This window comes from Hemiscyllium ocellatum (assembly GCF_020745735.1).
Source record: "Hemiscyllium ocellatum isolate sHemOce1 chromosome Y unlocalized genomic scaffold, sHemOce1.pat.X.cur. SUPER_Y_unloc_1, whole genome shotgun sequence".
Classification (NCBI taxonomy): Eukaryota; Metazoa; Chordata; class Chondrichthyes; order Orectolobiformes; family Hemiscylliidae; genus Hemiscyllium; species Hemiscyllium ocellatum.
Window position 1 is genome coordinate 298,472 of NW_026867600.1, and position 11,431 is coordinate 309,902.

Sequence of the window (11,431 nt, forward strand, 5' to 3'; positions counted from 1 at the left end):
ACCAACCCAACCACCCCGTGGCTCAACACTTTAACTCCCCCTCCCACTCCACCGAGGACATGCAGGTCCTTGGACTCCTCCATCGCCAGACCATAACAACACAACGGTTGGAGGAAGAGCGCCTCATCTTCCGCCTGGGAACCCTCCAACCACAAGGGATGAACTCAGACTTCTCCAGTTTCCTCATTTCCCCTCCCCCCACCTTGTCTCAGTCGGTTCCCTCAAACTCAGCACCACCTTCCTGACCCGCAATCTTCTTCCTAACCTCTCCGCCCCCACCCCACTCCGACCTATCACCCTCACCTTGACCTCCTTCCACCTATCGCATCTCCATCGCCCCTCCCCCAAGTCCCTCCTCCCTACCTTTTATCTTAGCCTGCCTGGCACACTCTCCTCATTCCTGATGAAGGGCTCATGCCCGAAACGTCGAATTTCCTGCTCCTTGGATGCTGCCTGACCTGCTGCGCTTTTCCAGCAACACATTTTCAGCTTCACACTGTGATGGGGCGACATCTATTTCTAGGACATCGTTTTTCCCCTGTTCCTTGCTCTACTGTTATTTCTGCGTGCGTGTGTGTGTGTGTGTGCGTGTGTGTGTGTCGCAAGGGCCTGACCTCCCTCCCTCTCTCCCTCCCTTCCTTCCTTCCTCTTTCTCTCTGTCGGAGCCAACGGACAGACTGAGAGAGGGAGAGAGAGAGAGCGTGGACCATGTTCCCGGGAGTCAGTTGCCTCTGGGAGCCCACCAACGCCTCCAGCTGGAGCTGCGACCCCTCGCTGTCCGAGTACCGCTACTTCGGTGCGTCGCTGGGCCTGTTGGTGACCGCGGTGGGGGCCACCGGGAACTCTCTGACCCTCCTGGCCTACGCGGTGGACGCCCGCCTGAGGACCCCCTTCAACCTGCTCATCCTGAACCTGACGCTGTCCGACCTGCTCTACAGCGCCTTCCTGCAGCCCGTGACGGTCACCAGCTACCTGAGGATGGGCTGGAGCGGGGGCCGCCAGGCCTGCCGAGCCTTCGGCCTACTGGTCTTCGCCTCCAACCTGGTCTCCATCCTCAACCTGGCCCTCATCGCCGGCGCCCGCTACGCCCTGGTGAGGTGCCCCCGGGGTTTCCGGGAGGTCTCGGCGCGCCCCTGGGCACCGCCGGTCTTCCTCGCCGCGCCCTGGCTCCTCTCCTTCGGCCTCCTGGGCCCCTTCTGGTGCGTCTACGACTTCCTGCCGAGCGTGTGCTCCTGCAGCCTCCACCCGACGCAAGGCCGGGCCTACACCACCGCCCTGCACGTGCTGACCTTCGGCTTTGGCCTGACCTCCATCGGCGTCTTCTACCTGCTCATCTACCGCAAGGTCCGGTCGACCGGGAGGGCGGCGCGCAGCTACAGGGTGCCTCGGCCTGCTGAGGCCTCCAGTTCGCGGCCGGAGGAGGAGGAGGAGGAGGAGGTGGTGGTGGACGGAGGGACGCAGGGGGAGGAGGGGAGCGAGGCAACGAGCTCCATGCGGAAGGCCGAGGGACAGGCCATGGCGCCGAGGAAGACCGGGGCGAGGAGGCGCGGCTCCTCGGACGCCAGGAGGGTGACAGCCATGTGTTTCGCCGTCTTCCTAGTCTACCTGGCCTGCTACCTGCCGTTCTGCCTGGCCAACCTCTTCCGCCGGGGCCTGCCCACCGTGGTGCGCGCTCTGGCCGGCAACATCACCTGGCTCAACAGCTGCGCCAACCCGGTGCTCTACGCCGTCATGAACCGGCAGTTCCGGGACGCCTACGGGCGGGTCCTGAGGCTGCCCTGCTCCCTGTGTGCCTCCCGGGGGCAGCGGGGACTGGGCTAGAGAGAGGTGGGGGGGAACCGTCTCATCGTTACCCCCCCCCAACCCCTACAACACCTCACCCCTACCCCAGCCCTGTGTGTGTGTCTCTCTCTCTCCTTTTTTCTCTCTCTCTCCCCCTTCTCCCCCCCTCTCTCCCTCCTCTCTCTATCCCCCCCCCCTCTCTCTCTCTCTCTCTTCCCCCTCTCTCTCTCTCCCCCTTCTCTCTCTCCCTCCTCTCTCCCCCCTCTCTCTCTCTCCTTTTCTCTCTCTCTCTCCCCCTTCTCTCTCTCCCTCCTCTCTCCCCCTCTCTCTATCCCCCCTTCTCTCTCCTTTTCTCTCTCTCTCTCTCCTTCTCTCTCTCTCCCCCTTTCTCTCTCTCTCTCTCTCCCCATCTCTCTCCTCTCTCTCTCTCCCCCCTCCTCTCCCCCCTCCTCTCTCTCCCCCCTCCTCTCTCTCCCCCCTCCTCTCTCCCCCCCTCCTCTCTCTCCCCCCTCCTCTCTCTCCCCCTCCTCTCTCTCCCCCCTCCTCTCTCTCTCCCCCTTCCTCTCTCTCCCCCCTTTCTCTCTCTCTCCCATCTCTCCCCCCCTCACTCTCTCTTCCCCCCCCCTCTCTCCCCCCTCTCTCCCCCCTTTTCTCTCTCTCACCCCTTTTCTCTTCCCCCCCTCTCTCTCCCTCTCTCCCCCTCTCTCTCCCTCTCCCCCCTCCCTTTCCTCCCCTCTCTATCCATGTCTCTGTCTCACTCTCTCTGTTCTCTCTCTCTCTCTCTGTCTCTCAATCTCAATCTCTCTCGCCCTGTTTCTCTCTCTTTGTCTCCCCCCCCCTCCCCTCCGTCACTGTCTCTCTCTCCCTCTGTGTCTATCTTTCCGTCTCTCCCTGTTTCTCTCTCTCTGTTTGTCCGTCTCTCTGTCACTGTCTCTCTCTCAGTCTCATTCTTTCTCTCTGTTTCTCTCTCCTGCATCTCTATCTATCTATCTTTCTCTCACTGTCTCTCTCTCTCTATCTTGCACTGTCTGTCTCTCTGCATCTCTCTCTCTCTCTCTCGCTACATCTGTCTATCTCTGGTCTCTCTCTGTCCATGTCTTGCTATCTCTCTCTCTGTTTCTATCACTCTCTCTGTGTGTATCTCTCTCTCTCTCTGTATTTGTCACTCACTGGTTTCTCTCATCCCATGTCTCTTTCTCCTCCTCTCTCCTCCCCCTCCTCTTTCTCCCTCTCGCTACGTTTATTTCTCTCTCTTTCTCTCTATTTGTCTGACTCTCTTTCTCTGCGCGCGTGTGTGTGTGTTTTGTGTGCCCCTCTCTCTGTCTTTCTCTCACCTGTTTATGCCTCTGTTTGTCTCTCTCTCTCTCTCTCTCTGCCCCTCTTTCACGTTCCCTCAATCTCTGCGAACTGAGGGGCATGTTTCCATGCTCTTAACATACACACGTCCATCAGTACAGTGGGTGTAACAGCTACCGAGGTGGTCCAGGGAGAGGGAGAGGGAGAGAGTGTGTGCAACGCGAATAGATGAGAGCTCCGTTCGCACGTCTGCTAACAGCGGGGAAGAAGCTGTTCTTGAATCTGTTGGTACGTGTTTCCAAACTTTACATGAAACGCTTGTAAATCCGAGAGAGAGGGTGGGGGGGTGCTTTATTTGGCAGGGCGTTTGAAAAGAAAAATTGTTAACTCTCTTTTTTGTGCGTGTGTGGTCCGTTTTGTGCGCAATCTCATTCAACCGCTTATGTGCCCCGTAGAGGTCAAGGTGCACGGCCCCGGGAACAGACCCTTCGGCCCAAACCGAAACGAAAACTAGCCCCACACCTTCCCCCACCCCCTCCCCTGCCCCTGGCCCCACATCCCTCCCAACTTTCCCCGTCCGTGCCCTTGTTTAAATGTCTTTTAAAATGTCGGAACTGTCCCCACCTCCTCAGGAATTTCATTCCCCACGTGCGGACCACCCTCTGGGTTTAAAAAAAACACAATCATCCTTGTTGTCTTTTTAATTCTTTCCCCTCCCGTGTTGAAGATGTTATTCCCCCCCCCACAAAGTGAAATCCCCCACCTTCGGGATGTGAGAACGGCCCTTCACCCTGTCCACGCCCCCTCGTGATTTTATAAACCTCTATAAGGTCACCCCCTCAGCCTCCCCCACCCCAGGGGGGAAAAGACCTTGTCTATTTACCCCCCACCCTCGTGATGTTATAAACCTCTATAAGGTCACCCCTCAGCCTCCGACGCTCCAGGGAAAACAGCCCCAGCCTGTCCAGCCTCTCCCTGTAGCTCAAACCCTCCAACATCCTTGTCAATCTTTTCCGAACCCTCCCACAACATCCTTCCTGTAGCAGGGAGACCGGGATTGAACACAATATTCCAACAGGGGCCCCCTAACCAATGTCCTGTACAGCCGCAACATTGTCCATCTCTTGCCAGGGTCGGAGGGTTTGAGCTACAGGGAGAGGCTGGACAGGCTGGGGCTGTTTTCCCTGGAGCGTCGGAGGCTGAGGGGTGACCTTATAGAGGTTTATAACATCACGAGGGTGTGGGGGTAAATAGACAAGGTCTTTTCCCCCCTGGGGTGGGGGAGTCCAGAACTAGAGAGGGATAGGTTTAAGGCGAGAGGGGGGGAAGGGACCCGAGGGGCAACTTTTTCCCCCCCAGAGGGTGGTGCGTGTGTGGGAGGAGCTGCCAGAGAAAGTGGGTGGGGGCTGGTACAATGACAGCATTTAAAAGGTGGATGGGGGACAGGAACAGGAAGGGTTTAGAGGGAGATGGGGCCAAGTGCTGGGGGAATGGGGACCGGGTTAGGTTATGGGGCGTGTGGGCCAGCACAGACAAGTTGGGCTGAAGGGTCTGTTTCTCTGTTGTACGTCTCTAACTCTTATCCGTGTGGCGATAGGAACGTGCGCACATTTTCACACCGTTTAGAAAGATTGACAGTCACCTTGACACTATTAGTGGTAAAGGCCTGTCATCAGATGTCGATTTGTTTTTACACTTGTTAGAAATTTACCTCTTCAAATCATTTGACTCTAGTCAAGTGAAGGGCAGAAAACGTAAGCCAAGCGATATTAACTTAAAATGCTGTATTATCTGCGTTGTGGTTACTCTGTGGAAAGACTCCTGAATAATTGTTCGAATTGCGTTAAGTAGCAACAGTGTGTGTCGTCTACCAGACGTTCTGTGGAAAACACCAGGCAGCACCTTCCAAACCCACAACCACTTCTGTGCGGGAGGACAAAGGGGCAGCAGATACACAGGAACACACTTCCACTCCCCCCCCCCCCCCCCCCCCCCGTGAGCTCAAACACCCCTCCCACTAAAACCAGGCCATCACCGGCCCCCCACCTTGGGGATATTACCTTCACTGAAATAGCGAACATCGGAATTTTTGGGAAGTCAACAGACTTTGAACAAGTCAGAAGCTGGGAATACTGGGTAATGAAGTTGGGTGGGGTGGTGGTGGGAGGGATTGTCGACTGGGAGGCGGGAGGTTAGAATTTGGCGCTTGTAAAATGTTAAGCGGTGGCGGGGGGAGGGAAGGAAGCATTGCGTGGTCCCTTTTAAAGGTTGGTGTGTTTTTCTGCCCCCATCTGGCTCAGAGATTTAAAATGCTTGGGGCGTAGATAACTCGAACGAGAGCGTTTTGTACGGTAAAGCCATACAGTTAACAGGTCAAACAGCAATCTTAACCAATCAATTTGGACCAGGCGCTTAGACGCCAAACACCAATTAAATTTAAATCGGATGGTTTTGACAATGTGGGACTAATGCTATTGTAAGAAATATTGATGTGTGGGTGCGGTCATCGCTGATATAAAAAGAAGGGACAGTTAGACACGGCTCTAATGGACAGCAGCTTCCTCTGGGAGCTAACGGCCCTCAGCTCTCTCTTGACAAAATAATTGGCTCTCTCAAACTCCCCTCTATCTTAGAGGAGTGACCATCTGAATAACAAACGGTACCAGCAAGACATTGAACAAGCGACAGAGAAGATTCCAGAAGATCCAAAACCCGGCTGTGATTTCAAAAGACTACATTCTACTGTTGTGGGACTCGTATTTATTGGAACAGCATACCACCAGAGTTTTGTTTTATTTGGGATTAGTCAGTAGTTAGGAGGGATTTGTTCGGTCTGTCAACATTCTGGTCAATTGGAGCTAGCGAAATAAAACTTTGCTTGTTGATTTGTGTTGGGGATTCATTCTATTTAATCGCGACAGTGGGGAGGGCAGGTTTCAGCCTCCATTTCATAGCCATCTCCAGTGTGTACCTCCCCTCCTTACTCCCTCCCTCCCCCAAAGCACGTCCCCCCACTCTCGACGAGTCAGGAGGGTGAGGGAACACTTGCCCAGATGGGGGCGACTCGCCCCCCTACACACACTCGAGAAGCTCCACACCGTCCGGGAGGGGTAGGGGGGAACAGAGCACTCCCTGTATGATAGGCCCCACATCCACAAATAACCCCCTCCCTCTACCCCCTCACCCCCACCCCAGGGCTCAGGAGCAACGGTGTGTACCGTCTACTACAACACGCGCTGCAGAAACTCGGCGGAGATCCTCAGGCACCGCCGCGGCCACTTCCGTTCGGGAAGGACGAGGGGGAACGGATACATGGGAACGCCTACCCCTCCCTCCAAGGTACTCACCTTGAAAATATATCGCCGTTCCTTCACTGTCACTCCTGCAAAGTCCTGACCCAGATATCCGAACCGTTCCCCCAGCACTCGGCCCCATCTCCCTCTAAACCCTTCCTGTTCCTGTCCCCCCCATCCACCTTTTAAATGCTGTCATTGTACCAGCCCCCACCCACTTCCTCTGGCAGCTCCTCCCACACACGCACCACCCTCTGGGGGGGAAAAGTTGCCCCTTGGGTCCCTTTCCCCCCTCTCATCTTAAACCTACCCCCCTCTAGTTCTGGACTCGCCCACCCAAGGGGGAAAAGACCTTGTCTATTTACCCCTACCCTCGTGATGTTATAAACCTCTATAAGGTCACCCCTCAGCCTCCGACGCTCCAGGGAAAACAGCCCCAGCCTGTTCCAGCCCCTCCCTGTAGCTCAAACCCTCCAATCTTCCAAATGTAATTTTATTCTGGATAAGATTTGCTCAGTTCGTAGAGAGAGAGACATAGAGAGAGGGACAATGAGAATGAGGGTGAGAGGGGACGTAAGACAGAGAAGATGGAAAGACACAATGAGAGGGGACCAGAGGGAAGGGGGGGGAGGGGAGTTAACAAGAGACAGTGTGTGTGTGTGAGAGAGAGAGAGAGAACCATGGACAGTGAGAGAGAACTAGAGACAGTGTGAGAGAGAGAGAGAGAGAACTAGAGACAGTGAGTGAGAGACAGAGGGAACTAGAGACAGTGAGAGAGAGAAAGAGAGAACTAGAGACAGTGAGAGAGAGAGAGGGGGAAATAGACACAGTGAGAGAGAGAGAGAGAACTAGAGACAGTGAGTAAGAGAGAGAGAGAGGACTAGAGACAGTGAGAGAGAGAGAGTGTGTGTGTGTGAGAGAGAGAGAGTGTGTGTGTGTGTGTGTGAGAGAACTAGAGACAGTGAAAGAGTGAGAGAACTAGAGACAGTGAGAGAGATATCTAGAGACAGTGAGAGATATAGAGAACGAGAGATAGTGAGAGAGAGAGAACTAGAGACAGAGAGAGAACTAGAGACAGAGAGAAAGAGAGAACTAGAGACATTGAGAGAGGGAAAGAGAGAGAGAGAACTAGAGACAGTGAGAGAGAACTAGAGACAGTGTGAGCGAGAGAGAACTAGAGATAGTGAGAGAGAGAAAAAAACTAGAGACAGTGAGAGAGAGAGAACTCGAGACAGAGAGAGAGACAGAAGGAGAGACAGTGAGAGAGAGAGAGAACTAGAGACAGAGAGAGATAACTAGAGACAGTGAGAGAGAGAGACAACTAGAGACAGTGAGAGAGATAACTAGAGACAGTGAGAGAGAGAGACAACTAGAGACAGTGAGAGAGAGAGACAGTGAGAGAGGGAGAGAGAGAGAGAGAACAGGAGACAGTGAGAGAGAGAGACAGAGAGAGGGAGAGAGAGAGAGAGAACAGGAGACAGTGAGAGAGCGAACTAGAGACAGTGTGTGTGTGTGTGAGAGAGAGAACTAGAGACAGTGACAGAGAACTAGAGACAGTGAGAGAGAACGAGAGACAGAGAGAGAGAAAGACAGTGAGAGAGAGAGAGAGAAGTAGGGACAGTGAGATAGTGAGAGAGAACTAGTGACAGTGAGAGAGAGAGAGAATTAGAGACAGAGAGAGAGAAGCAGAGAGAGAGATAGAGAGAGAAAACTAGAGACAGTGAGAGAGAGAGAGAGAACTAGAGATAGTGAGAGAGAGAAAAAAACTAGAGACAGTGAGAGAGAGAGACAGTGAGAGAGAGAGAGAGAGAACTAGAGACAGTGAGAGAGAACTAGAGAGAGAAAACTAGAGACAGGGAGAGAGAACTAGAGACAGGGAGAGAGAGAAAGACAGTGAGAGAGAGAGAGAAGTAGAGACAGTGAGAGTGAGAGAGAACTAGAGACAGTGAGAGAGAGAGAGAACTAGAGACAGAGAGAGAGATAACTAGAGACAGTGTGAGAGAGAGAGAGAGAACAGGAGACAGTGAGAGAGCGAACTAGAGACAGTGTGTGTGTGAGAGAGAGAGAACTAGAGACAGTGACAGAGAGATATCTAGAGACAGTAAGAGATATAGAGAACGAGAGATAGTGAGAGAGAGAGAGAACTAGAGACAGACAGAAAGAGAGAGAGAGAGAGAACTAGAGACAGTGAGAGATATAGAGAACTAGAGACAGTGAGAGAGAGAGAGAGAAAACTAGAGACAGTGAGAGAGAGATATCTAGAGACAGTGAGAGATATAGAGAACTAGAGACAGTGAGAGAGAGAGAGAGAACTAGAGACAGGGAGAGAGAGAGAGAGAGAACTAGAGACAGGGAGAGAGAGAGAGAGAACGAGAGACAGTGAGTGAGAGAGAGAACTAGAGACAGAGAGAGAGAACTAGAGACAGAGAGAGAGACAGAGAGAGAGAAGTAGAGATAGTGAGAGAGAACTAGAGAGAGTGAGAGAGAGAAAGAAAACTAGAGACAGTGAGAGAGAATTAGAGACAGAGAGAGAGAGAGAGACAGTACGAGAGACAGTGAGTGAGAGAGAGAACTAGAGACAGTGAGAGGGAGAGAGAACTAGAGACAGTGTGTGAGAGAGAGAGAACTACAGACATTGAGAGCGAGAGAAGTAGAGACAGAGAGAGAGAGAGAAAGAACTAGAGACAGTGAGAGAGAGAGAGAGTGTACGAGAGACAGTGAGAGAGAGTAGAGACAGCGAGAGAGAGAGAGCGAACTAGAGACAGTGTGTGTGTGAGAGAACTAGAGACAATGAGAGAGAACTAGAGACAGAGAGTGTGTGAGAGAGAGAACTAGAGACAGTGAAAGAGAGAACTAGAGACAGTGAAAGAGAACTAGAGACAGTGAGAGAGAACTAGAGACAGTGAAAGAGAGAGAACTAGAGACAGTGAGAGAGAACTAGAGACAGAGTGTGAGAGAGAGAGAACTAGAGACAGTGAAAGAGAGAGAACTAGAGACAGTGAGAAAGAGAGAACTAGAGACATTGAGAGAGGGAAAGAGAGAGAGAGAACTAGAGACAGTGAGAGAGAACTAGAGACAGTGTGAGCGAGAGAGAACTAGAGATAGTGAGAGAGAAAAAAACTAGAGACTGAGAGAGAATGAGAGACCGAGAGAGAGAAAGACAGTGAGTGAGAGAGAGAGAAGTAGAGAGAGAGAAGTAGAGACAGTGAGAGAGAACTAGTGACAGTGAGAGAGAGAGAGAATTAGAGACAGAGAGAGAGAGAAGCAGAGAGAGAGATAGAGAGAGAAAACTAGAGACAGTGAAAGAGAGAGAGAGAACTAGAGATAGTGAGAGAGAGAAAAAAAACTAGAGACAGTGAGAGAGAGAGACAGTGAGAGAGGGAGAGAGAGAGAGAGAACTAGAGACAGTGAGAGAGAACTAGAGAGAGAGAGAGAGAAAACTAGAGACAGGGAGAGAGAACTAGAGACAGGGAGAGAGAGAAAGACAGTGAGAGAGAGAGAGAGTAGAGACAGTGAGAGTGAGAGAGAACTAGAGACAGTGAGAGAGAGAGAGAACTAGAGACAGAGAGAGAGATAACTAGAGACAGTAAGAGAGAGAGAGAGAACTAGAGACAGTGTGAGAGAGAGAGAGAGAGAACAGGAGACAGTGAGAGAGCGAACTAGAGACAGTGTGTGTGTGAGAGAGAGAGAACTAGAGACAGTGACAGAGAGATATCTAGAGACAGTAAGAGATATAGAGAACGAGAGATAGTGAGAGAGAGAGAGAGAACTAGAGACAGACAGAAAGAGAGAGAGAGAGAGAACTAGAGACAGTGAGAGATATAGAGAACTAGAGACAGTGAGAGAGAGAGAGAGAAAACTAGAGACAGTGAGAGAGAGATATCTAGAGACAGTGAGAGATATAGAGAACTAGAGACAGTGAGAGAGAGAGAGAGAACTAGAGACAGGGAGAGAGAGACAGAGAACGAGAGACAGTGAGTGAGAGAGAGAACTAGAGACAGAGAGAAGTAGAGATAGTGAGAGAGAAGTAGAGATAGTGAGAGAGAACTAGAGAGTGAGAGAGAGAAAGAAAACTAGAGACAGTGAGAGAGAATTAGAGACAGAGAGAGAGACAGAGAGACAGTACGAGAGACAGTGAGTGAGAGAGAGAACTAGAGACAGTGAGAGGGAGAGAGAACTAGAGACAGTGTGTGAGAGAGAGAGAACTACAGACATTGAGAGCGAGAGAAGTAGAGACAGAGAGAGAGAGAGAGAAAAAACTAGAGACAGTGAGAGAGAGAGAGAGTGTACGAGAGACAGTGAGAGAGAGTAGAGACAGCGGGAGAGAGAGAGCGAACTAGAGACAGTGTGTGTGTGTGAGAGAACTAGAGACAATGAGAGAGAACTAGAGACAGAGAGTGTGAGAGAGAGAGAACTAGAGACAGTGAAAGAGAACTAGAGACAGTGAGAGAGAGATATCTAGAGACAGTGAGAGAGAACTAGAGACAGTGAAAGAGAGAGAACTAGAGACAGTGAGAGAGAACTAGAGACAGAGAGTGTGAGAGAGAGAGAACTAGAGACAGTGAGAAAGAGAGAGAACTAGAGGCAGTGAGAGAGATAGAGAATGAGAGACAGTGAGAGAGATAGAGAACGAGGGACAGACAGAAAGAGAGAGAGAACTAGAGTCAGTGACTGAGAGAGAGAACTAGAGACAGTGAGAGATACAGAACGAGAGACAGTGATAGAGAGAGAACTAGAAACAGAGAGAGAGATAGAGAACGAGAGACAGTGAGAGAGAGAGAGAACTAGAGACAGTGAGAGAGATAGAGAATGAGAGACAGTGAGAGAGATAGAGAACGAGGGACAGACAGAAAGAGAGAGAGAACTAGAGTCAGTGACTGAGAGAGAGAACTAGAGACAGTGAGAGATACAGAACGAGAGACAGTGATAGAGAGAGAACTAGAAACAGAGAGAGAGATAGAGAACGAGAGACAGTGAGAGAGAGAGAGAACTAGAGACAGTGAGAGAGATAGAGAATGAGAGACAGTGAGAGAGATAGAGAACGAGGGACAGACAGAAAG

At 51.7% G+C, this 11,431-nt stretch overlaps 1 protein-coding gene across 1 annotated transcript; it reads left to right on the forward strand.

The window, feature by feature from the left end:
• Nucleotides 1-676: 676 nt before the first annotated feature.
• On the forward strand, nt 677-1,932 carry LOC132808988 (G-protein coupled receptor 84-like). Its single transcript, XM_060822378.1, has one exon. It carries the CDS (start codon nt 709-711, stop codon nt 1,819-1,821), a length of 1,113 nt encoding a protein of 370 aa, XP_060678361.1. The 5' UTR covers nt 677-708; the 3' UTR covers nt 1,822-1,932.
• Nucleotides 1,933-11,431: the final 9,499 nt, after the last annotated feature.